The following is a 24,557-nucleotide window of genomic DNA, read 5'->3' on the forward strand; positions in this document are numbered from 1 at the left end:
TGCTTTAAAGAAGCCCAAAGCGGGAGTTTGGTTGTCTCAAAGGTTGTATTTTCCATCTTCTCACATCCATTCTTATCCTTCGTTCCGTCCATCGTGGTGAAATTTCACATCATGACCATTGAACAGTGGAACCCTTTGACAGACCTGCCAGATCTGCACGGCAAGGTTGCTGTCGTGACGGGAGCCGGGTAAGTTTGAGTGTTACACGGTCCGGGGCTTCAACTGATACATTCTTTACAGGACTGGAATCGGATTTGCAACTGTCAAGCTACTTGGTCAGAAGGGAGCCAAGGTATACTTGACCACTCGAAACGAATCAAAGGCTCTACAAGCAAAGGAGGCCTTGACCGAAGACCCTGATATCGATCCGGACAATGTGCACTGGTTGATACTGGATCTATCTGACCCAGCAAGCGTTACTGCCGCTGCCGATGAGTTGAAGAGAAGGGAGACAAAAGTTGACATTCTAAGTATTCTCCATGCCCTGGCCTTGCTGGCTGCCATGACCACTAACAAACCCCTAGTCAACAATGCAGCAGCTTCAACACCATCCCGTGAATTGGTAGATGGCAAATATGAACAGCACATGGCTGCCAAGTAAGGGGAGCTATCTTCATAGATAGAGCGCATGGCTAATGATTTCCAGTCACATGGGAGTTTTCCTGCTCACAAATCGCCTTTTGCCGCTTCTAAAAAACGCTTCAACCGCCAAGGATGCCGATGTCAGAATCATCAATGTCAGCTCTACAGCCCATATCAGCATGCTACCAAGCCATTTCAAGTTCAACTTTGACTCGCCTGCATGCTTCAGAGATCCGGTGACTTCCTACCCATGGCAGTGGCGGTTTCTGGGTAGATTCTTCTTCGCTTTTGACATGATTCGCTATGCCGTATCAAAAGCGGCAGTGGTGTTGTTCACACAAGAACTTCAGCGCCGGTTCGATGAGCAAGGCCTCGCGATAACATGTCTTGCCGTCCATCCTGGAGAGGTCCTCACTGAGGGCCTGCTATCTATAAACAACTTTCTCGTCGGGGCCATAGCGCGCATAGCATTTGTCAGCGCTGAGCAAGGTGCCGCAAACTCTTTGTTTGCAGCTGCTGCGGCCGAGGTCAAGGAGAATGTTGAAAAGTACAAGGGGAAGTTCCTGGTTCCAGTTGGGAAATTGGAAGCTCCTAACCCAGTTGCTGAGGATGCTGCACAAGTTAAAGGCCTGTGGGAGAATACGGCCATCGAGGTCAATCGGTGGATGACCGAGAAGAAGCTTGCTCCGTTACTAGCTATGTAGTATCGCTATGATCAGGCGAACACCGACACTCACGCATCTTTATACATTCCAGTAATTCTGAAAGATTTCGTGTTCCAGTGTGGATCGTATCTGCTCTTGCGTATAAGTGCATAGCCCTGCAGTTCCGCAATGCAGAGGCATCAGAAGGTGTTGTTGAGATTCGCCAACACATTGGTTAGTTTCAAAGTTGCAGACCAATTCTTCGACATATTTCCTCTCAATATGTACTAGCTTTCACCTTGGTATTCCAGATACCGTTCTTATCAGCACCTTTACTTCAACCTACCTGCCGACTGTATGCGCCCAGTTTCAGGATCCGTGTGTCAAAGCTACAGCCTCCTTATGTATGAACTCATGAAGGTGAGGGCAACTGCACGTGGAATAGTTACTAGGATCGACATGCCGCTTATGCAGTTAGGTAACTTCAACGTTGCAAGGAGCTATCAGCTAGTTTTAGACACAGCTAAAAACTACAGGGCTGAACTTGCAAAATATAAAGCCATCACTCTTCAATCTCAACCTCTACAAGCTCAGTAAGCTTTCTCCTACCATCAATCCACTTGACCGTAGTGGTGATCAAACTCGTCTTCTTAACCTCTTGCCCGGTTCCATTGTTCTTTGTAGTAAACTTCGTAAGGTTTGCGACGACACCGCCCTGCTTCTCAGCGTCGTCCCACTTCAAGACCTCAGAGACGCTGTCGAGGGTCATGCCGCCACTGCCACGGATATACAAGACGCCGCTTTTCATCTCCTCGTAAGTGAAGACGGCATGATTGATCCTGAAATACATGTAAGTACAGGTTTCCAAGGCAAACCTACACTGTAAATACTCACTTAACTACCAGGCTGGGATCAACGTCCTCGTTCAGGGCCTTTAAGGCGACTTCATCTTTCGGCTGGTAAAAAATTGCATCGTTGACCTGCTTCACCCACTCGCCTAGGGACAGTTGTTGAGACGACATTTTGATTGTATAGGGCGTGATATTAAGTTGCGAGGCTTAGAGGCTTGTATCAGACGGCGAGTGAAGGGAGTAACGAAGGTCTTGAGCTGGCGATGGGAGGTAGAATTTATCCCGTACGTCTCTACGTAGCTTACAATAAACCTTTTCCACAAACCCAACGGCATGCCTGCTATCCCTGTTTAACTACGGCTTCTTTAGAGATCATGGAACTTCCCATAGGGAAACTAATCAAACGGCAGAAGTCTTCTCCGTGGGTGCACCCACCTCCACCGCAACTCCGCCACACCTCCGCGACATATCCATTCTCTCTCCATCACATGTCCACCATACGATCGAAAGTGAATTTCCAAACTTTCGTGCTCAATAATAGACATCACGCCATAGGCTACCGGGAATCTTACCCCCTTCAGGCTTGTAGGTCCCTTCTGATGAGCCCGGAGAGTGGCCGTGCTCGGAAATGTGATTCTCAGGCACTCAAGCTAAACAGTGCTTAAGAGCGATACTATGCTTTTGCACCCGTCTCTCGACATCGGATGAGTCGGGATGGGAAATAATTTAGGTTACGGTGTTGTAAGGTGTTGGGTTTTAATGCTATCAGGTATTAATAACTGTGCCTTTCGAGTTGTGGCCGGTAACCCCTTTTGGAGGCGTTACTTACAATAAGAATAGAGAAGAGTCTTGTCGAGAGGAGTATAAAGGCCCTATTGCCCTGGTGCCTTTAGAAGGTATCTTCTCCTTTTGCCGTTGGCGTAGTGGTTTATTATGTGAAAGTCTTGATCTACATGAGGTTTAAAAGACTGTAAAGGTGGTTTGTCACGATGAAGAAAAAAGCACTGCGCAATCCTATGAAACAAATGGGAACTAAATTGCATGAGCTATATAGTTACTCGGCACAACGAGTATCTTACTTCCCCGTCGATCTGTTGACACCACACCATCAGAGTCCCACGAACTCCAAGGTCAAGAAGTTAGGATCCGTATCTATGCGCTTTCTAACTTCTCCAGACCTCAGCTCATCAACATCCCATGCAGCCCACGCGAAACGGCCATGGAGGAAGGTGGACTGAGACGTTGACGCCCAAACAGCCCAGCGTCCAGGTAGATTCTCTGTGAGTGTTGGTCAGAATAATAGGTTTCATCTGAAGTTCAGAAAACACCACGTAACACACAAACACATGCACAACTCAAGACAGCAGTACAAGAACACGACCAGAAGAATGGAAGTTTGGCAACATACCATCGTCAAAAGAGTAGCTGCTCTCGTCAAGACCCGCAGATCGAGCCGTTTCAGAGAGAATCTGCCCAGGATGGAAGCTAACAATTTGGAGGCTCTCACGGTCCACCTCCTCTGCAATCTTTTGAAGCAGTAGATGGCCTGACATCTTGCTCAAGGAGTAACTCGGAAGGGCAGCCGCAATGGGCCGACTGTGAATAGCGGCAGTCGATACATAGACGATGTACTATCGTGGGATAATTAGTTACCGCTTGATGTGTTTGTTGGGGCACGTCCTTATCATGCCTTTTTCCTATTTTCAGCGCCCGGCTGCTTGTGCAGTCGCTGACAGAAATCAAGGATTGCCTTGACGTTTGTTTCGTAAAGGGACCAAGTTTCGTCAAAGTTAGTTTCAAGGAGTGGCTGTTGCTGTTGACCAAATTTGGCCGCATTGAGAACGAGGACGTCGACAAAAATGCCATCATCGCTGAGGCTGGACCAAAGTTTGGCTGTTTCCTCGGTGCTTGCAACGTTGCAAACCCGAGGAATGATGTTCACCCTGGGAAACTCGTCCGAAAGCTTGGAGGATGCCTGGTGAAGAACAGCACTGCGACGGCCAGTCAGGATGATGTTGGAGGCTGACGCTTCTGCATATGCTCGTGCAATTGCAAACCCGATGCCGGCGGATCCGCCAGTGATGAGGATTGTCCTGCCGGACTGACTCAACTCGGGACGAGAGGGCAGCAGGCTGGGATAGGGTGCCTTATGAATTGTCGGAACGAGGCGAGGCACTGTCAAGACAAGACTATCCTCAGAGCCGTCTGTTTCTGTTGAACTAGCCATGGTGAGTTTGGTCTTTGGTTTGGAGCTGCTTGACACCACACGAGTAATAACAAGAAAAGGGATAAATGATGAATTGGATTGTACAATTCTGTTGCTGGTGCCTTTAAAGCGAGATCCTCTTCTATTAAACACAAGGATATCACCCACTAACTACTATTTCCATATTATGTTAACGACAAGGCGAATGAAACACTTTCGCCTTCATCTGCATCTCCTCCGCCTTTCCTCCGCTACACCCCCGATAACTGTGACATAAAATACGTCCACATGTACCGTCGTTTGTGTGTCTCGGAACCGGACTCTTGGTCGTTGCCGAGAGGGACAAGATTCCGGAGACGCTATTTCAAGGATACAAATACGCGGCCAAGGGTAGCATGTAGGCTGATCGCCTTCCAATCGGAGACTGGGGACGATCCTCCGCACAAATGCTTCATAGCGTCGGGCTACAGCGGAGGGAGTCAAGTGAGCGAGTCGCACCTCCGCTGTTGTTATCCAGGAACAGAAACAGCAATATTCTACTGAAGAGCGAAAAGAAAAAAAAAGACTCTCATAATGAACGGCCGGTACAAAAAGGCTAGGATGTCTGGCATAGCTCAGCACAACACAATACGCTCAGCACAACACAATACGTCGTGAACCTTGTACTTTATTTCGCCCATTACAAGACAATTCTACATTGATCATCATCTCAATTCAATTAAACCATGGCCGGAAACTCCCTAAGATTCGATGGGCGTGTTGCCATTGTGACAGGCTCCGGTCGAGGCCTGGGCCGCGAATATGCCCTCCTTCTCAGCCGTCTCGGCGCCGCCTTGGTGATAAACAGCACCACCTCCTCAACCGCAGAGGCGACTGCCAAGGAAATAACTGACGCCGGCGGCAAAGCCGTGGTCCAGATCGGTAGCGTGGCAGACCGCGAAGTTGCCGACGCAATCGTCAAAGCTGCCATCGACAACTTCGGACGCGTCGACATCGTTATCAACAACGCTGGTGGTGCCGATGGCGGTGACTTCGACCAGACTTCTGACGATAAACTCTGGGACATGCTTGGCGTCCACGTGGGAGGGTCTTGGAATGTCACGCAAGCCGCTTGGCCACACATGAAGAGTCAAAAGTTTGGTCGTGTTGTCATGATCGCATCGCCTGTCATGTTTGGCAGCGCTCAGCAGTCAACCTATGGAGCTGCCAAGTTGGCCCTCATGGGGTTAGCCAAGTCTATCGCCATTGAAGGCAAGGAGCATAACATTCTGGTCAATACAGTTGCTCCCATGGCCTATACGCCTGGTTCTGCCGCCTTTGTTACGGATGAGCAGACGCAGGCCTTTATGGAGGCCAGCATGCCTGCCCGCGATGTGGCTACCACGGTGGCGTGGTTGGCTCACGAGAACTCCGAGGTCAACGGTGAGACCGTCGCAGCGGTCAGCAGGCTTGTTACTCGCATCTTTCTGGCTGAGAGCAAGGGATATTTTGGACCCGCGGACCAGGATTGGACTGTTGAATCTGTGAGGGACAACTGGCAAAAGGTGATGGATAAGACTGAGTTTACTATTCCGACTAATATGGCCGAGTTTGGTCCCAAGATCTTCCAGCGACTTGTCACGCGTCAGTGAGCATGGTTTTAATGCTTGTTTGTAACTCGGATGAGAAAACATAGAGGGTCCAAGTTATCTCGTGGTTTAGAATGAAGATAGCTTGAAAACAATAGGACTTGAACATTACTCATTAGATCTTTCGTCTCTAGTCTAGTGGCGCTAGAAGAGCATGTATCCTCCCGTCTCATGTACCCTCCAATTTAGGGTGACTTGGGACCGATGCACCTGTGGCGTAGGTACTTGAAATCTTGCGCTCCGGTGCTAGGGTAGCGATATCCAGTTACGTTGATAATCTGCGCGAACGGAATCCAGTTTCCGTGCACCGCTACGAATCTAAAATGTGAGAGACAAGATGTTAACTGCAGAGTCTAGGTCGGGGGTTAGGTTCCTCACGTTGCGCTCAGAGCTACCTTGTCGGCTGCGAACTTGTCTAGGGCTGCCAACAGGGCGCCCTGCTCGGAAGCCGCTATATTGGCTGTGTTTGCGTTGTCTGCATCGAAGATCAAAGTCGTGCTATTGGTGGTGCTGCACCGCGGGGAAATATGCGCGTAACTATGGTCGGCCGCGTGTAGAGAACCTCCCATGTGTACGAGGGTAGCCTGGATAGCATCATCGCCGAGAGTAAATGGGCGATTGGTCCTTTAGGAGGCGTTAGTGGCTCTTTTTCTTTCTAGTCATAGAGTCTTACGAATATGTAATGAATCGGTCTTTAGGGATGGTTGAGTAGTAGTCCACCGCGTTGTCAAGGGCAATAACCCTTGCACCAGCAGCTACGTAGTCGACAGTGCCGTATGCGTGGTCGTGATGGTGATGAGTTGGCTAAGGAGAAGTGTCAGCGGTTCATCCATAGCATAGTCGTACGGCTACTGACCCAAACATGCGTCACGGTCTTGTTCAGCCTTTCTCTAACCCACCGCAAGACTAGCAGGCTCTGGTGTGGTGGAGCATCTAGCACAACGACGTTGTTGCCGAGTTCAAGAATGAGCTGGCGGTAACTGGGAGCATCGGTCACTGTGAGAAGCCAGACACCTGGGAGATCCTTCCAGGGTTGGGTCGCTTTTAGGTTAGCGAAAGTGCCAGTGTACTGGCCAGTCCATCTATAGTAAGCATTGTTCTCGCCGATCTCTGCAAAGCCGTAGAGTATGTCTCGCCTGGGCACGTGAGCTGTCAGAAGACGGCCAGGAGGACCGTCGAAATGTGCTGATGGTATTCCAGTGTTGACAAGGACCCTGGCAACGGAGTACTCTGTCAACAGGTGTTTGCGATTATAAATCGTCTGGAAGCGACGGGGGAACTTGACTCCTTTTACAGTCACGTAGTCTTTGAGAAACAGGTCGTTGGTAGAGGGTCCAAAGAAGCTGTGGTTTTCGTACGAACGGATGAGATATGGGAGTTTAGTGTCTTCATCCAAGAGAACCGAGATATCGAGGGTCTTGTCGTAAACTTGGACAAGGCAAGGTACAGGTCAGCATGAAGACCGCTTCCAAAAGCTCAGAGGGCACAGATCTCCAACATACTAGCCCGGTGCTTTTTGCCATCGGTGGTTTGTTCCATACGAATAGTATGGTAATTATTCCATGAGATCTATCACAAGCCTTTAGTGTCTTGAGCCAAGTCGCTTGTAAATGAAGTGAACTGACTATCCTGAGAAGTAAAGGGGACATCTTGACTGCCTCTTGCACCAAGAAGGCTGCCAGGAGACCTGACGAGATAAAAGATTAGTAATAGGGACCATGAGAGAGATCAAGAATGTTATTAGCCAGGATACGTACCATCTTTATACCCCGAAGGCGGTGCACTTGGGGCCAAAAGCAAGTCGCTCCCTTCCACCGTAGCAGCGAAACCGTCGCCTCCATCCTGGACAACGAGGGAGAAGTTGACTGGCTCAAGATTAGGACGGGCCCATAGGAAGTTGGCTGATGAAGAAAAATTAGCAATCAACCCCTAAAAACGTCGTGTTTCTTATGCGCATGCCTGATAGGTCGTGAAATCTGTCGATGCGCTGCTTTACAACACCTCCCTCGAACGAGAAGGAAACGTTCTGACGGCCGGCACCAGCCAATATTCTGTCGAGTCCGTTCAGACCGAGCGTCTGGGACATGGACCTGGAGCGAAAGAGTCTGTAATGATTCAGCGACGGAACGCCAGTAGCACGGGTTGCTGCATCGGGGTGAAGCATACCCGCCACCTGAGTAGGTAACATCGAGAACGGCCTCGAGGTTGCGGCTGCCTCCCAAGGCTTCGATTCCCTGGGAAAGAAGCCAGTGGGAAGACGAGTCTCGTCCAAGGACGTTGGCAACAAAGGCTAGGACCACAAGACTGGCATATTGTAGTGGGATCATGGTAGCGAGTAGGCTGCCCCAATCGATGAGTGATAGCGTCTGAAGCCGAGTAAATGGTACATTGGCCAGATATTTATCTCAGTGCGGCCAATTGTTCTTGTCATAAATGACGTCTCTTACAGAAGCCATCAGCCACAATAGCAAGACACAGCTGTCAATATATGACGGCCTCAAAACCCTATACCGTAAAAGACCGCAAAAGCAATCAAACTGCGTCAGATCCCTTCAAACTACCAGAACCCTGGCCTAATGTCCATTTATTTTCCGAAATCTACATTGGCTTTGGAGTTGGAAGTAATCACGTTAGAGACTATTCGCAACATCCACGCTTGCATTGTTCTTGATGATGTACGGCAGTTAGAGTACGAAGCAGCATCAACATTGGTAACCAAAGTAGGCTACGTATGATCGACAAAGTTGACCTGCCAAGGCCAAGTTATAACGGCGGAATTGGGCGGAGCAGTGGGAAGTTAAGGTTCATCTATCCCCTGTTTGAGTCTGCGCTAGCCCCTTTTCGACCCATCTCCGACTCAACCCTGACGGAATCAGATCAGGAGTCCCAGCCGGTGAACCTTGATCAGACCAGGGCTTCTTCTGCAAGCCTCCGGACTTAACTGAGACTTGATTTCCCTATGTCCGCATGGTACTTGTCTATAATAACTCGTTCATGGTCTGCACTATACACACTACTTGGCCGTTTAGTTCGTGTTGTCAGTCATTCCACTCCATATCCAGATTGTACTGCTGGGCCTTCAACATCATGAAAAGTGGTGTTTCGTTCGATCCTGACAAGGACATCCCCGACCTCTCCGGAAAGGTCATTTTGGTTACTGGAGGCAATACCGGGTTAGGCCTCGAGACCATCCTGCAACTCGCAAAGCACCACCCTGCGCACATCTATCTCGGAGCAAGATCCGAAGAAAAAGGCAACCGAGCCATCAAAGAGGTCCAAGAGAAGGTCCCCGATGCACCGCCCATTAGCTTTCTCCGTCTGGATCTCGGGTCCCTCGAGAGCACGAAAGCAGCCGCCGCCTCGTTCCGGGCCTCATCGAACCGTCTGGACATCCTGGTCAACAATGCCGGGATAATGGCCGTTCCAGAAGGCCTCACTAAAGATGGATACGAGATCCAGTTTGGCACCAACCACCTCGGCCACGCTCTCCTCACAAAGCTCCTTCTGCCAACCCTGAAAGCGACCGCCGCCACCAGCTCCTCTGACGTAAGAGTCCTGTTCCTCTCGTCATCTGCAGAGAGCCTGGCGCCCAAGGACTCGTATCATCTCGATAAAGCCAAGACAACGATGTTGCATATCGGCACCTGGACCCGCTACGGCCAGTCCAAACTCGCAAACATTCACTACAACGCAGCGCTTGCGAAGCGCAACCCTGACATCAAGTTCATCAGTCTTCACCCTGGAGTGGTGAAAACCAATCTGGGTGACTCGTTTATCAACAGCTATGGTGCGCTGCTGGGTTTGGTGCTCAGGTTTATCGGTAATATGACGTCTATAAGCGTTGGGAAGGGAGCATTGAACCAGCTGTGGGCTGCGACTAGTCAGGATGTGGAATCTGGGGTCTTTTACTATCCGGTTGGGGTCACGGGGAAGGGTTCCGCGCTGAGTAATAATGAGAAGGTTCGGGAGCAGTTATGGGAATGGACAGAGAAGGAGCTTGAATCATATGTTCTTTAGTAGTTGTGAATTCCAAGCGGTAGAACACGATATTGGTTGAATACGACATACTAAGGGGCTACCACCGCAGAGCAAACTTGCCAATGTTGATACTTCTCGTGGGAAATGTGGCATTCAAACGGCATCGAAATGCAATACTATAAACATGCTGCCTTGTGCCCGGGCTGATCCTTGGTATATTGGTATCCAAACATGGCCACAGTGACAAGGCAACTGGCAGCTCCCCAGGCAGCATCCCAACCTCCAAACATGAACTTAAACAGCGTTGTAGACATGAGCATAATACCAATGGCAGCTAAGAATGGAGAGGGCGATGAGAGTAGCCAGCCTTCCTCGATAATTAACCCCTGAAAGGACAACTCATAGAGGGAAGGGCATTCCCATAAGTCACAAAGCCGCAAAACAGCACTGAACACTCATTTGTTAGCTGATTGAGTTAAGTTCATGTGTGATGTAAGGGTACAGGCGCTTACAGATGTGAGTAAAACAGGTCCGTCGGAAGGAGATTGTTTGCTTCGCTCAGTTCAGGACGTTGGAAGGCCAAGGTGAGGAATGACCTCCTGGACAACTGCCAAAGCTTTCTCTTTGCCTCTCTAACCTCCTCGAATGGGCATTGGTAGCTTCTTCCGACATCTTGGTGTGCATCTGCGCATATCTCATCGTGCTGGAATACTTGTCGTTGTCGGTCGTACAAACATGGATAGTCAACTAGGGGCAACTCTTGACCAATGACCACTCGTTGACGCTGCACCTCACCACGCAAGTCCTCTGGTGTACAGGCCCCGATAAATTCAACGCTCTCGTTGTCACCTGGTCTTTTGGCACCACGCGATTCTATCTTCGCGAGAAGTGACACTTCCTATTCCATGTGAGCGTGTGTGTCTTTGAAGCTATGGTGGGAATCCACACTGATGCTAACGAAACCTGCTTGACACCGTAGAATGGAAGACGATGCCGCCAAGTTTTGGGAAGAGCGTTCCAAGATTCTTGAATCAGATTCCAAATGGCAACGTAATCATTAGCTATGATGGTTGAGATAGGAATTCTGACCACCAAAATGCGGCATGCTAAGAAGCTACCACAGCAAAGAAGCAGAACACAAGAGTCGTCGTTTTCTAAACCAAGAATTGGCTGTAGTATTTTTTGCAATCTTTCAGTCTGGACTTGATGGGGCCTACGCGGTTGGGGCCTCTCAGTTGTCTGTCCGATGATTCTGGGCCTGCCTCGTCGGCCTTCATTTTGTTGGTGGCGACTCTCGGCGGGCAAGTTCTCCTCGGATGATGACTGGCTACCTCGGTGTTCAGAAGAGCTACTGGTGCCGACATCGTTTGTCTGAGAACATGGCGGAGATGGTGGGAGGGACGGAGTGCCCTGCGCTGCCTCAGGATCATATTCGCAAGGGGCTCGGAATGGAAGTTGCAGGACTGGCCGCGGTGTTTTTGGGACGGCCATTTTCTCAGGTTATCGAAAATTCATGACCTGGAGAAGCTCTAGTCAAGATGGATCGGACCTAGGATCTTAATACAATGTTCCGACTGGGGGTTGAGTTGTGAAGCTGTGTCGCCGAATTTACAGCCAAGGCAAATTCCAAGGCTTTGTTCATCTTCCCATCCTCAAGCAGAGACAAGGTGTGCGGGATACTTCGCCGGAGGCGCAGCACAGGTCACATTATATTTGTGATATCTGATGCACTCCTTGACCTGTTAGGTGGCCCCTATTGGTTGCACATTGGCCTTGAAAACCGTCAGGCCCAACGTGGCTTGCAGATGGGCGGTTAAGTTAGAGCGCGAATTCATGTCGAAAATGCTGGGCTCTGATTGCTTGCCTGATTTACAATGTCACCGTCAACACCGCCTAGCTGGGCTTTGCGTAGCAAATGCATGTCTGCCTTGACGGACGCACCCTCAGCCTCAATCTGGCTGTCACATGCATGTATGCCCAACTATCTGCCAAGAGTTTTGGCATATTTTGACAGATTGCATTCTTCGTCTACATAATTTGAGGCTTTCCACGCTCCATCTCGTGGTAAACGGCGACCTACTCTGCAGGCCAACTGCTGAACATGGCCGAGGCACTCGGCATCGCCAGCGGTGTCGCTGGCATCGTTTCTCTTGGCATTACCATCTGTAGTGGCCTTGACACGTTTTTCAGTGCCATCAAAGACCGAGATGATGATCTAAAACGCGCCACGGAGCTCTTGAGCCTGCTTCGAAGATACATCGAGCTCATTCGGCCGAGTGCGTCGACACTCAGCAGTCGCCATGCCCAAGCTACCGATCTCGTTGTCCTAGCACTAGGATCCTGCAAGGGTGAGCTTCGAGCACTAAAGGAACTCATCGACAATCTGAACAAGGTCGATGGCGCTTCGGATGTGGCACGCAAGTGGGACAAGTCGAAATCAGTTATCACCTACCCGTTCCAACGGAAGAAGTTGACTCAAATTCAAGATCAGCTCCTTAAGGCCACGGGAGCCCTGGGAACTGTAATTCAAGCGTTGATCCTGTAAGGGCAGCCTTCCCATCAAATAACATCTCCTAATTTCGACAGGCATGTTGGTGTGGGTGTCAGTGACGATATTGAGGCGTTTAGAAGCGCCGTTCAGGATAACCACTTGGTTACGACGGCCTTCTTAACGAGACTTGAATCCAAAGTAGAGAGAATTGAAGGGTCTTCTCAACAGACAGAAGCAAGGCTCACGGCGATTTCGACTGGAGTTGAGGAAGAAAAGACGCTGGCATCAAGTAGCCAAACACTGATCAAAGATACCAGTCTCATGGTCTCGGGAAAGCTGGATGCAATCGTAAGTATTCCAGAGAGTCATAATGCCGGTTCTAATTAAAGGAGCAGGCAGAAGGTCTTTGGCTTGGTCCACAATCCCAGACCGTTGGCACGGCACAACAAAAGGACATTCCACGGTACTTGAGAAACTCCATGATCGAAAGAAAATGCATCCAAGAAACCGCCACAGGAATCTGTCCCTGCCAGGGACAGAAAGGCGGAAAAGGACGACAGCCACTGACGACGTACAGATTTTGGGGAGGCTTGGCCATTTCGTACCAGGCAACGTCCAAGGGAGATCATCAGCCCGGGTGCTGTTTTTACAAGAGATCTACAAAGACCACTATCACTTACACTGGCTTGAGGTTCCTCCTCTCCAAGGTTCTTAGCTTTTCTCTGCAGAGCGATTACCGATGCGGAGGCTATTTACTAACACACTCGCTGCGAACATACAATGTCAGGGAAATGACTCAAGCCTTCAACGTCTTCATCGGCTTCAGAAATGGCCGCGGTGAAGTTGACCTAACAAGAGTCGCCCAGGAATACATCAAGAAACTACAAATCGCTTACACTTCTGGGAAGGCATCGCCCTTGGACGTTGACACTGATGGTTACAATGCCGCCCACCTGTGCATTCAGGTAGGTTCACTTGTTAGAAGAACCGCATACTCGGACTTGACAAGATTCGCAGACCTATCAACATTTGATGGGAATGACGGGAGCCGCAAAGAAGGCTAACGGCTCTGAGGGCCTCAAAATGGTGCTACTGTTCCTGCAACAGGTGGGCGTCAATGTCTATGCAGGTACCAACTTCGACAGGCATGCCGCACCAACTCAACACCCCTAGCTCTTTAAGTAACTGGGAACTAGCTCGATGATCCAATTTATCTTTCGAGAAAGTGAATACAGGACTCTAGGTCCAGTCTACGACGTTCTTGCGAACTGTGAGTCGCAGCTTGATCTTGAACAAGACCATGAGAGCGGTCCGACTTTTCCAGAAAAGGGCTTATTTATAGATGTGCTACAAGAGCGCCCTGACATTATGGAAGGTGCTTAGCCCTGATTGCCAGAAATATACGAATTAGATGATGGCTGACGGTGAACAGGGCTGGGATATAGAAACCTTTTTTTGGCCGTGGCCAAACGAGATGAAGCAAGGCTCAAGAAGCTTATCGAAAATATCAAGTTTGTCGATTATGTACGCGAGACGGACATTTTTGGACAAAACATCGTGCATTTTTGCTTGAACTGGGAGACTGGTCTCCGACTCTTGCTCGAGAAGGAGGCCACACACCACTTGGTGAGCCAGCCTGATGCAAGAGGATTTACGCCTTTGATGGATGCGCTGGAACTTGGCAAGCGACTCTGCCAGGAGCCCTACGGACCGGACCTGTGCTCTGGCTGTGGCTGCTCTGCTACCGTCAAGCTGCTTCTCGAGACAGACTGTCCCGTAGGACTCAATTTGATTCCCGGCGTGTTCCCAGTTGGGATTTCACCAAAAGCTAAGATAGCTCTACTAGAGCACCTTGCGCAGAGGCGAGAGCGGCTACAAAGACTGGCATTGCACCATCTTCCCGAGTCAGAGCTGCAAGATCTTGGAGTCTCTCTAAACCAACTACCTGACGCCACTGCCCCTGCGATATGGGAGAAGCTGCAGTCACTTCACCAGAGCGGAGTCGTGAAGGTACTCCACAATGGTCTGAATCCTGGGAGTGGAAGGCAGCTGGTCAATCACTCTCGGCAAGGGGTCTTCCATCTTCTGCAAGAGCCTAGGCATGCCGAGGTGGCGTTCAATCTCGGTTTCAAGGGTATAAATACACCCGATAGAGATGGTGTAACACCAATCATACGTTCAACCCTACGTTCCAACCCCTTCACCAGGGAAAAAGACAAATTACTTTACCCTAACTGGCTTATCGAGAAAGGTGCCAGAATTGATGATTGCTCCAATTCTTTGGGGATCTCTGCTGCTCATGACCTGGCTTGCTGGTTTGGACAGTGGGTTCATAAGAGTTTCTTCAAAAACTGGCGACTCAATCAACTGTCAACAACGCCTGTTCCAGTGCTCTCAGCTTTGATATACAGCACTGCGCAGTCTCGCCTTCCTTGTCCCTGCGCTACTGGGGAGCTATCACGGCCTCTGCACCACGTTGTGGCCTCGTCGCTGAGTTATATGGGCACGCCCGTTTCGCCATTCGCTCATACCATATCCTTCGCAGACCAACCCGCCCTGGCTATACATCTCGTTGGCCATCTCCGCATTATTGCTAGCGATGTGGATGTAACTTACCTAGCGAAGTCAATTATCCGTGTTCTAACCATGGAGGCCCTAAGTATCAGCCACTTACCACAGTGTCGTCAGTGGCCCATATACTCTGAGGAGAGGTTCCAGGAGATAAAGGAGAAAGAGGAATGGGATGCCATTCTTGACGAGGACCCAATCTTGATCGAAAAGCTTAACGAGTTGAGTCAAGAGTTTGAGCAAGAATTCTCTAACCGGAATCTCTCTATCGAGGACTTCTTGCGGCTTCATTGGCGCCCTAGGATGCGTCAAGTTCTCCGTCAAGTTCGCAGGGAGCGCAAGGCAGTGGACGAAAGCTACAGGAAGGAGCTTCGCGAGATTGGCGTGGTTTTGGATGACGAGTCTGAACAGGATGTGAATTCCGATTCGGATGACACGTCCGAGTGGGATGATGATTCTGAAGATGATGACTGAGGAGGGGGTGCTAGGGGTGGAGAAGTTGGTGAGAATAAGTCAACCGAGGTGAAGGGGAACGCAGACGACGACAATGTTGGGTAGGACTTCAGTATCCCATTGTTTCACGCTTAATGCAAGTTTTACAAGCACATTAGGCTCCAACAAACAACCAGTTATTTTATGATCCTCACTCTGTCAAGTCTCGATAGTTGTAAATTTGGGATTCTAGAAATGACCTTGGTGTATATCACCCGAGAAAACTTACGAAGCTGCCCCTGATTTCCCCAACGTCTTGAACTTGTGACAATTGCCACGGCCGAGGGTTCTCGGAGAAGCCGGTGAGGCTGACTTGATCTGAGCCACACAAAATAAGCAGACGTCGAGAGATTCTGCCCCGGGAGCTCGGATCACGGAATGTCAGACCAGATCGGCGGATTTTCCATTGGCCCACGCGTAAGTAATATCGGATCTCGGCTGATACTGTCATCATGATGCGGGTGGGGACTCTGAGATGGGCTCGACGAATTGGCGCGTATAGAGGGACCCTGGTTGACCCTTGGATTGGCTTACGCGTACTTGTTGACATTTGTTTTTGGAGAACGGGACGATTTATGAGACACTAACTCTGCTTCGATCTAACTTTCCGTCCTCAAGTGGAAGGGTCCTTTTTGAAGGGAGGGTCCACAGGGTTGATCAATATATGAGGGAGCCGACCAAACTCCAACAAGAGAATCTCACCAACTTTCTTCTTTTCGCTCTTCTTTACAATCGTTTGGCGCATTTCTAATACATATCCTTTACGTTGCGGTATTTCCACATCATCCGGTTTCTCGTATCATCCCACTGGGCTTCACCGTCATGGTCCAGCTCTGGTCCGTCTCGGCGATCTTCGCCCTGCACATTCTCCGTCTCGAAGCAGCGACCCTTGGACATGAACCTCGCTATGCGGTTTCTACGGATTTGCAGGTTCGAGCTCTTCCCGACTCTCCCAGTGGTGGCTACGCTCCAGAGGTTGTCGACTGTCCTCGCACGCGACCTACCATTCGTAAAGCTGACGCCCTCTCGGATGAGGAAGCCTCATGGATTCCTGTCCGCCGGAACAACACCTTTGACCCTCTGCGTAAGCTCCTTGAGAATGCCGCCATTCCCAACTTCAACGCGACTTCCTATCTCGACAGGGCCCGCGACAACACCACCGCCCTCCCAAACATTGGCATCGCCATCTCTGGCGGTGGCTATCGCGCCCTAATGAACGGAGCCGGGTTCTTGTCAGCTGCCGACTCACGTAACGGACACGACAGCGCCGTCAGCGGGCTTTTGCAGGCGTCGACCTACCTTGCCGGGCTATCCGGTGGTGGCTGGCTCGTGGGGTCCATGTTCGCCAACAACTTCTCCACCATTCCCGATCTGCAACGGGGCGCTGAAGGGTCCTCGCTTTGGCGGTTCGACCGGTCAATCTTTGAGGGTCCCGAGGAGAGGGGGATTGGGATTTTGAATACGGTCGATTACTGGACTCAGGTTGTGGATGCCGTCGATGAGAAGGGCAAAGGATGGGACACGTCCATCACGGATTTCTGGGGCCGCGCTCTTTCTTATCAGCTGATCAACGCCTCAGAAGGTGGTCCGGCCTACACATTCTCATCGATCCAGGATACTTCGTCTTTCAAGGATGCCGACACGCCGTTCCCGATTCTTGTCTCCGATGAGCGTGCCCCGGGTGAGCGCATCATCTCGTTAAACGCGACCGTCTTTGAGTTCAACCCTTACGAACTCGGCACTTGGGATCCCACGACCTACGGATTTGCTCCCCTCCGTTATCTGGCTTCCAACTTTAGCGATGGCTCGGTTTCTCGCAACGGTAAATGTGTCCGTGGTTTCGACCAGTTTGGCTTCGTCATGGGCACTTCTTCATCCCTCTTCAACCAATTTCTCCTCCAGAACGTCACCGCAGTTGGCGAAGATTCTGGCATTCCATCCTTCCTCACAAAGGCCGTTGAAAATGTCCTCAAGGGTCTGGATAAAGATGACAACGACATCGCCCAATACGCGCCTAACCCGTTCCGCGGCTGGAACCCCTCCACCAACCCCAGCGAGAAGGACTTTCAGCTCTCGTTGGTGGACGGTGGTGAGGATTTGCAGAATATCCCCCTTCATCCGTTGATCCAGCCTATCCGTGGCGTGGACATTATCTTTGCCATTGATTCATCTGCTGATACTAACAATAACTGGCCCAACGGCACTGCCCTGCGTGCTTCGTACGATCGTTCTTTGGAGGATATTGGCAACGGTACTCTGTTCCCTCCCGTACCTTCTGCCGAAACCTTTATCAACAACGGCCTTAACCGACGTCCTACCATGTTTGGCTGCGACGCGGACAACTTTACGCTCTCCGATGGACAGGTTGTACCGCCCCTGGTTGTCTACGTACCGAATGCGCCGTACACGACCTTCAGCAATGTCTCGACATTCAAGCCATCTTACACCATCGAACAACGCGACGAAATCATCACAAATGGCTTCAACTCCGCTACCCAAGGAAACGGCACCGTCAACAAGGACTGGCCCGTTTGTGTTGCCTGCGCCATCATGAGCCGAAGCTGGTGGAAGGCCGGAGAGTCTGTTCCTGACGCTTGCCGCACTTGCTTTGACAAGTACTGCTGGGACGGAAAGTCTAACAATACCCGCGTTAACGACTATGAGCCTAGCTTCATCATCAAGAATGAGACTGATGATAGTAACGGTGCCGCCGGGCTTGGACATAACTTTGCGCTTACTGTTGGGGTTGCCTTGGCTGTTGTGTTCTTTGGATATTGAGACCTGATGCTGTGGGAGGGTAGTTGAATAAGATGGAAGATCTCATAAGCGTGTTTATTGTACTGTCCTGTTAAACTGGGCTAGTTTTGATTCACTGTCCCTCCCTTGAATAGTGCTTCAAATTGAAACCAGTAGCCTGAGCTAATGTCCCTTGAACGTCAGGACCTGGTAAGCTTTCCTGGCCAATGGAGGATATTCTCGATCCTTAGATAGAATGCTATATAGGGCATCTAGTATATCTTACACTCTGATCGTTTAGCCAGGCATCTCAACGGCCCTCCGTACTTGGTGCCTAGTTATGCACGACGCATGTACGCTATTATGCATACATACATAGCTCCGTGACACAAACGCCTCAGTGGATCACTAAAGAAATGAGCGGAGGCCTCTTGACCCTCACCGCCTTCTGTCCTTTCCCCTCTTTTCCGTATCGAATACGAAAATGTTGTGCCAAGAGTGCAAGGCCGTGTTCAAACAGCCCATGTCCCTGAAGAAGGAGTCTAGCCGGCTAGAGTTCCTGATTGCTACGTTCCAATATGACATTTCTCTCTCTGACTTTGAAGCGAAGGCCAAGCGCTGCTATAGCTGCCGAGGCATACTCCGAGAGATCGTCAAAGACAGGAGTCCTCAGCTGCAAGGAGACTCGGCTCTGCAGATTCAATACAGCCATGGGATTGTGGCTAACCAGACAAGAAACGGTCCTTGGTTCCGAAGCTTGGCAAATCTCGAGGGATCGTTCCTTGGGGGGACTCGGATGCATTTTGAAAAGGCCCAAGATGAAGGTGTGGGAAATGTTGTCCGATATTGATACTGTTGTTGGCGAACTGACGAAGGCTCTTTAGAAACGCCCAGTCTGATGAGCGCAAGCACCGGTTCAACAGACAGCTTGAACTTTCTGAAAGACTGTCTGGAGAAATGCCGCACTGAGCATCAGTCTTGTCCCTCTACGAGCTCCGGTGTTGCTTGGGTTCCCACCCGGCTGATCCAAGTTGAACAAGACGGCTTAAGACTTGTGGAATCTTTCGAAACGACCATCTCTGAACCATTTGTCTCTCTCAGTCACTGTTGGGGAGGTGCTGAGATTTTGAAGCTCACCACCGGGAACATCAATACTTTGAAAGACGACATTCCCTTCCTCGAGCTGCCAGAGACGTTTCAAGACGCAATCCGAGTCGTCAGAAGCCTGGGAATCAGGTATATCTGGATCGATTCACTATGTATTATACAAAACTCGGATCAAGATTGGCAGAAAGAAGCAAGCACCATGCTTGAGGTGTACAAGTATGCCTTGTTCAACATCGCAGCAACTGCCTCGACCAACAGCTTCGGGGGTTTATTCCAGGAGAGAGATCCCCACCTTGTGCAGTCAGAGGTAGTTGATATCAACACCAAGGCCATCAAAGGCCGATTTCACCTTGTGGACCAGGAATATTTCGCTCAAGCCGTTGACGAGGCTCCTCTCAATCTGCGATCGTGGGTTGCCCAGGAACGCATGTTGTCGCCTCGCATCGCGCATTTTGCATTTGACCAAGTCATCTGGGACTGTGCTGAATTAACCGCTTGCGAGTCACTTCCTCATGGTTCAACGGCCTGGTCCAGATATGAGTCGAGACCGATGACGTTTGGATGCAAGCAGGGCTCAGCCTTACTGGCACCCGCAAAGACCGTCGATGAGGGCTTGGGCCAGTGGGGAACTATCGTCAACACCTACTCTGCCTGTGGCTTGACAGTGCTTGGAGATAAGCTCATCGCCATCTCGGGGGTAGCCAACCACCTACGGGATGAGCTCAAGATGGAGTACTGTGTCGGTCTGTGGAGGCCCAAGATGGAGATACAACTTGCTTGGGTAGTGCAGAGTCTGCAAGCCGATCGAACACCTCGTAACGATCTTGCTCCAACATGGTCTTGGGCATCGCTTAATGGAGCGGTGCATTTACAGCAGGTCAACATTTACGAAGGATACGATGTCAGCTCACTATGTTCCATCACCGAGGTCAGTCTTCGTCGAGAAACTGATGAGCATCGTGGTGAGAAGGTCTCTGGGTATCTTCGCATGCGCTGCGTTCTTAATCCCATCACACTCGAAGGCGATGCGAAGTCTTGTCGTCTGCGGGGAAAGGGAATGGAGGAGCACGGCAGAGCCGCTGATGTTGACTCGCCTGACGCTGTTGGGGCGGAGCGGCTCTTTTTCGTACCTCTGTTTGACGTTCAGGCGCCAATGTCATTTGAACAGAGGTGGAAGGTCAGCTCAGAGATTAGAGGTATTATTGTTCAAGGCGTCATGGGACGACCGGGAGTGTATACGCGGTGTGGGCATGCTTTCATCAGTGGTGCTGTTCGCAACGACACGAGGAAGTTTGACGAGACGTACGACGCACTCAAGTCGCCGGAGGGAAAGGCTGAGCTACCTTGTGAGGAGTATGACACAGATTCTGGTCATCTCATAAAGTTGATATGATTCAGAGAAGGTGACGCGAGGGGGTATTTGTCTATGTGTTGCGCGGCTGAAAGGATGTCACGTGTAGCATCAACTCCTCTTACACATGCCTGTGAATCACAGTCCAATTTCTTTGTGCAATACCATCTCCAATGATCATTAAATGATTCATACATGCCCTTCTTCTCTTAACTGTTAGCTAAGCCGTTTTTGGATGGCAAAGCAAACATGTGCAACCGCGTTCGTGTGCAACCTGCAGTTGCCTAAGGCTAAGACGGCTGCTTCCCCTCCTTCTTTTGTTCACGGATCTTCCTTGTTCACCAAACTCAGACATCGCAATCAAATTCCTCTCTATCTCTAATCGCCTGTAAAACATCGCATACAAAGACAGCATGGGGCACAACGGGTCTCAGTCTCTGCAGGATATCCTCAAAAACGTCGCCCAGGAGACCTTAGGCCTTCTGCCTAATCTCCTGGGCCAGCTCCAAAGCACAGCCGCCGCCCACACTGCGCGCAAGTACTCGCTCGAGACTCTCCATCGCCTGGATCCCAATTACTGTCCTTCCTATCCTCAGCCGGCTACCATCAGAGTCATCAACGAGGATACTCTCAACGCTGCTATTCGCCTGTCGCAGTCCCTCAAAGTTGGCCCTCCCGACCCTCGAATGGCTAGCCCGCATGTGGCCATCCTCAATTTTGCGAACCGCCACAAGCCCTGCGGTGGATTTCTGAATGGCCGCATAGCTCAAGAGGAAGCGCTGTGCTACCGTAGCTCTCTGGCTCTGAGTCTCAACAGAAATCTCTATCCGCTCTCTGGGCAAGAAGCTCTCTACAGCCCGTACGTGCTCATCTTTCGTCATGACATGGCTCATGGGCATCGCATCATGAGAGAGGTCCCTCCTAGAAACCTTCCCGTCGTCAGTGCGGTGACCATCGCGGCGCTCTACCGGCCCAAAATCTATACCTTCAATCTGAGGGGCGGTATCCAACAGCCAATCTTTGAAAAGGATGAGGATCGTAACATCACCAAGAACAAGATGAGACTTGCCCTCCGGATCGCGGCTCGCAACGGACACCGCTCCCTTGTTCTTGGGGCGTTTGGGTGTGGTGTGTACGCAAACCCTCCCGAGGACGTTACCCATTGCTGGTTGGAGGTACTTCGTGAGATGGAGTTTCATGGAAACTGGTGGCGCGAGGTCTGGTTTGCTGTCTATGACCCAAAACAGGAAGGTAACTACGAGATCTTTCAGAAGGTCCTAGCTGGCAAGAGAGTTTGATAGCATTGTGAATTTGGTGATGCTTCCAAAGAGGCTGCTGGCCCCAATGCTCAAGAGTACAGTTGAGTGTCATGGATCTCAATCAAGATAATAAATTTCTCAGATAATACTTAATGACAGCCCTAGGCACCTCTGGAGGGCTCCTGATGAGACTAAAAACTACGGCTTGATCTTGAAATGTGAGCAACGCAGCGTACACGACTGGGCGCCATACTACATGATCCATGACTATGGCGAGGTACCTGAATTGCTGCTCCATTATGAATGGCAGTTAAACTTCTCAAATTTGGCCTAGTATTACCGCTGAACAATAGTAGGGGCTCCTCGCTAGTGAATACCATTTCCAGCGTGACACAGCACTCTGATTCCCAGACTGTCGAATCACAGGGACAAAATAGTGCTGAAAACTCTGCTGTTTGCTCCTATCGTCGGAACTCGTGACAGTTGTGGTCATTAGATTCGTCATCACTCCTACCCATCCCTTATGTAATTAAGGAGCTGAACAGCCGACCTTTGCAATGGTCTCCCACTCAGCGTAGAGTCTCAACACCGTGACGCTGCAGTACTGCTTCAATGTCATTACGTGGGGATGGGTAACTTCCTTGCAAATGACTTTGAATCAAGACTATGCTATTACTATATATACATGTTCCAACACTGCCCCCAATGGCCCCGGTACCTTTCATCCAAGCAACCAAGCCGCACTCAGTTCCTGGATACATCCAAACCTGGACCTGAGCACCGGCGCGGAAGCTTGCTCTTGAAATACCGGGACATCGACCGTAATTGGAGCAACAGCTCCCTCCTAGCTTCTCCGAGATGGCTCCAGTTAGTCTTTTCCCTGACAGACCTTTCCCAACACTAACCGGGTTTTCTTTAGGATTACCACCGCCTGAACGAAAACAGTCGCTTCTATGGAGAAAGTGAGTCTTGCCTTGAACAGACGAAATGAAAAAATTCAAGAGTCTAACTGTCCAACCAGTTCGTGAGGACTTCGACGCAGACTGGCGCCACAGTGAGAGATCGGCAATTGTCCGGGCCATCTACCATGTCGACGAGGACAGCCTGAACCAGTCCTATCGGGGAAGGCGTTTCAACGCATACAGGAGTCGCTCGGGAGGTAGGTACAAGCTTCGATATCATGGGACTCTCAGGGCCTGCCTGGTTGGAGAGCGGGGGAGCCTCTTGAGGCCTTGCCATAGCCCGGAGTGCAGCATGTGTGGTATTCTGAACCATTCTTTCAAGATCACCCCAACAAGTGAGTACAGAACTAAACAGCTTTGAGAGCCGAGAGCTAACCATTCCTTGGTAGACTGGGGATGCATGTTTGGGAACGGGGTATATACCACCACCGTGTCATCCAGTAAGGATGTCCATACTAAATGAAGGGATTGTTCTGATTGTCTTTTTAGAAGCCGACCTCTTCGCTGAGAATCAAGACATTCATTCTCAGCTCCACGCGGTGTTTATCTGCCGGATCGTCAGCAACAGGCCGCAGTACCTCAGGCGTCCTGACAACGTCCGAACCCGTCCCGACCGGGGATACGACAGTGTATGTGGCAAAGTAAGGGCCTGAGGCGAAGATACTAACTTGTTGATGATAGGTCGAGGCTGTACTGACGCACAACGGTGGCACTGTCAGGTATCCAGAGACGATTGTGTATCGCGAGGACGCGATCATTCCAGTTGGGGTGATCCTGTACACCAGGCGAGGGTGATTGCCTTGACATTCTTCTCTGGCAGTGGATGTTTTTGGACAGCTTTATGAGAAGCTATTTACCTAACGAGCATATTTATGTAGCATATCAGCCAATGAGTTTTGGACTATTTGCGAGGCGTTCAGCTGTATTTCTTAGGCTTCTTTATTCAATACTTGAAACCTTCACAGAGAATCGCCGTGTTGTCTACTTTGAATTCACGAGTTTAGTACATTGATAACAGCTTGGATGTATAACCCTCAATGTGACCTTTGTAGTCGGCGCGCCGCTTTTCGTTAGAACTCATTTTGTGTTTTTGACACATTTGAAGCCCGGCCCTTCATGGGATAACTGAGCTGGAAAACCGTTAGTACCTAAATGACGATAAAAATGATGGCGATGAAACAGCATCGTAACAAAAATGAGAGGCCTATTCATATGGGTTTAGAGGATATTAAGGCATAACAACTTTAACAGATTTCGTCCAGCTTTTAGCCAGCTACCACTCATTCTCTCACTCAGCATCAACGCACGTCATGGTTGAGAATACCCTGCACCCTCAACCCACATTTCGGCTGCACAGCCAGGTTTGAGGTCAGCCGCACGACGCTAAACGCGCACTTTCCCAGAGCCTGCTTCTTCAGAGAACCAGTCAAAAGCGCCGCAGCCTGTTGGAATGGCGCCCAACCCCTATCTTCCCCGCTAAATGCCTCAGATCGCTGTGAAACGAGGCTCTGCTGTGGATGCGTGGAAGAGTTGATGGAACAATTCTTCTTGCTTGAGTGAAACCAATTGTGCAACAATTGCTTTGTCAACGCCGAAGAAACGCGGGAGAGCCTGGTGTTTTGAATCCGCCTCGCCGCACCGCGTAAACTCTCCTGAAACGATAGCGGCTGAGTACGTTGATCATTTATTGGCAAATGGGCAT

At 50.3% G+C, this 24,557-nt stretch overlaps 12 protein-coding genes across 12 annotated transcripts; 7 read left to right on the top strand and 5 right to left on the bottom strand.

Moving 5' to 3' along the window:
• Positions 1 to 111: 111 nt before the first annotated feature.
• Positions 112 to 1,286, top strand: MRS44_008199 (uncharacterized protein; the record flags this gene model as incomplete). Its single annotated transcript, XM_065620818.1, has 3 exons — positions 112 to 188; positions 241 to 597; positions 647 to 1,286. 3 exons carry the CDS (start codon positions 112 to 114, stop codon positions 1,284 to 1,286), a joined length of 1,074 nt encoding a protein of 357 aa, XP_065476890.1.
• A 502-nt stretch (positions 1,287 to 1,788) lies between these two features.
• Positions 1,789 to 2,248, bottom strand: MRS44_008200 (uncharacterized protein; the record flags this gene model as incomplete). Its single annotated transcript, XM_046281039.2, has 2 exons — positions 1,789 to 2,065; positions 2,121 to 2,248. The coding sequence occupies 2 exons, from the start codon at positions 2,246 to 2,248 to the stop codon at positions 1,789 to 1,791; spliced, it is 405 nt and encodes a 134-aa protein (XP_046133781.2).
• A 937-nt stretch (positions 2,249 to 3,185) lies between these two features.
• Positions 3,186 to 3,630, bottom strand: MRS44_008201 (uncharacterized protein; the record flags this gene model as incomplete). The annotated part of the gene is made up of 2 exons (XM_046278480.2): positions 3,186 to 3,355; positions 3,486 to 3,630. The coding sequence occupies 2 exons, from the start codon at positions 3,628 to 3,630 to the stop codon at positions 3,186 to 3,188; spliced, it is 315 nt and encodes a 104-aa protein (XP_046133780.2).
• A 131-nt stretch (positions 3,631 to 3,761) lies between these two features.
• MRS44_008202 (uncharacterized protein) lies at positions 3,762 to 4,304 on the bottom strand (the record flags this gene model as incomplete). The annotated part of the gene is made up of 1 exon (XM_065620819.1): positions 3,762 to 4,304. One exon carries the CDS (start codon positions 4,302 to 4,304, stop codon positions 3,762 to 3,764), a length of 543 nt encoding a protein of 180 aa, XP_065476891.1.
• Positions 4,305 to 5,008: 704 nt separating this feature from the next.
• Positions 5,009 to 5,914, top strand: MRS44_008203 (uncharacterized protein; the record flags this gene model as incomplete). Its single annotated transcript, XM_046283514.2, has 1 exon — positions 5,009 to 5,914. One exon carries the CDS (start codon positions 5,009 to 5,011, stop codon positions 5,912 to 5,914), a length of 906 nt encoding a protein of 301 aa, XP_046133779.2.
• Positions 5,915 to 6,096: 182 nt separating this feature from the next.
• On the bottom strand, positions 6,097 to 8,238 carry MRS44_008204 (uncharacterized protein; the record flags this gene model as incomplete). The annotated part of the gene is made up of 7 exons (XM_065620820.1): positions 6,097 to 6,229; positions 6,290 to 6,535; positions 6,585 to 6,715; positions 6,768 to 7,339; positions 7,669 to 7,840; positions 7,908 to 8,001; positions 8,078 to 8,238. 7 exons carry the CDS (start codon positions 8,236 to 8,238, stop codon positions 6,097 to 6,099), a joined length of 1,509 nt encoding a protein of 502 aa, XP_065476892.1.
• A 760-nt stretch (positions 8,239 to 8,998) lies between these two features.
• MRS44_008205 (uncharacterized protein) lies at positions 8,999 to 9,928 on the top strand (the record flags this gene model as incomplete). The annotated part of the gene is made up of 1 exon (XM_046270847.2): positions 8,999 to 9,928. One exon carries the CDS (start codon positions 8,999 to 9,001, stop codon positions 9,926 to 9,928), a length of 930 nt encoding a protein of 309 aa, XP_046133777.2.
• A 423-nt stretch (positions 9,929 to 10,351) lies between these two features.
• On the bottom strand, positions 10,352 to 11,380 carry MRS44_008206 (uncharacterized protein; the record flags this gene model as incomplete). The annotated part of the gene is made up of 4 exons (XM_065620821.1): positions 10,352 to 10,355; positions 10,402 to 10,787; positions 10,838 to 10,950; positions 11,107 to 11,380. 4 exons carry the CDS (start codon positions 11,378 to 11,380, stop codon positions 10,352 to 10,354), a joined length of 777 nt encoding a protein of 258 aa, XP_065476893.1.
• Positions 11,381 to 11,990: 610 nt separating this feature from the next.
• Positions 11,991 to 15,422, top strand: MRS44_008207 (uncharacterized protein; the record flags this gene model as incomplete). The annotated part of the gene is made up of 7 exons (XM_065620822.1): positions 11,991 to 12,430; positions 12,476 to 12,728; positions 12,776 to 12,843; positions 12,958 to 13,345; positions 13,398 to 13,509; positions 13,624 to 13,755; positions 13,813 to 15,422. The coding sequence occupies 7 exons, from the start codon at positions 11,991 to 11,993 to the stop codon at positions 15,420 to 15,422; spliced, it is 3,003 nt and encodes a 1,000-aa protein (XP_065476894.1).
• An 840-nt stretch (positions 15,423 to 16,262) lies between these two features.
• On the top strand, positions 16,263 to 18,218 carry MRS44_008208 (uncharacterized protein; the record flags this gene model as incomplete). The annotated part of the gene is made up of 1 exon (XM_046275892.2): positions 16,263 to 18,218. The coding sequence occupies one exon, from the start codon at positions 16,263 to 16,265 to the stop codon at positions 18,216 to 18,218; it is 1,956 nt and encodes a 651-aa protein (XP_046133774.2).
• A 442-nt stretch (positions 18,219 to 18,660) lies between these two features.
• Positions 18,661 to 20,676, top strand: MRS44_008209 (uncharacterized protein; the record flags this gene model as incomplete). Its single annotated transcript, XM_046279439.2, has 2 exons — positions 18,661 to 19,000; positions 19,061 to 20,676. The coding sequence occupies 2 exons, from the start codon at positions 18,661 to 18,663 to the stop codon at positions 20,674 to 20,676; spliced, it is 1,956 nt and encodes a 651-aa protein (XP_046133773.2).
• A 371-nt stretch (positions 20,677 to 21,047) lies between these two features.
• On the top strand, positions 21,048 to 21,932 carry MRS44_008210 (uncharacterized protein; the record flags this gene model as incomplete). The annotated part of the gene is made up of 1 exon (XM_046275891.2): positions 21,048 to 21,932. The coding sequence occupies one exon, from the start codon at positions 21,048 to 21,050 to the stop codon at positions 21,930 to 21,932; it is 885 nt and encodes a 294-aa protein (XP_046133772.2).
• Positions 21,933 to 24,557: the final 2,625 nt, after the last annotated feature.

Source organism: Fusarium solani (genome assembly GCF_023522795.1).
Source record: "Fusarium solani strain SB1 chromosome Unknown bctg00000004, whole genome shotgun sequence".
In the NCBI taxonomy this organism is placed as follows: Eukaryota; Fungi; Ascomycota; class Sordariomycetes; order Hypocreales; family Nectriaceae; genus Fusarium; species Fusarium solani.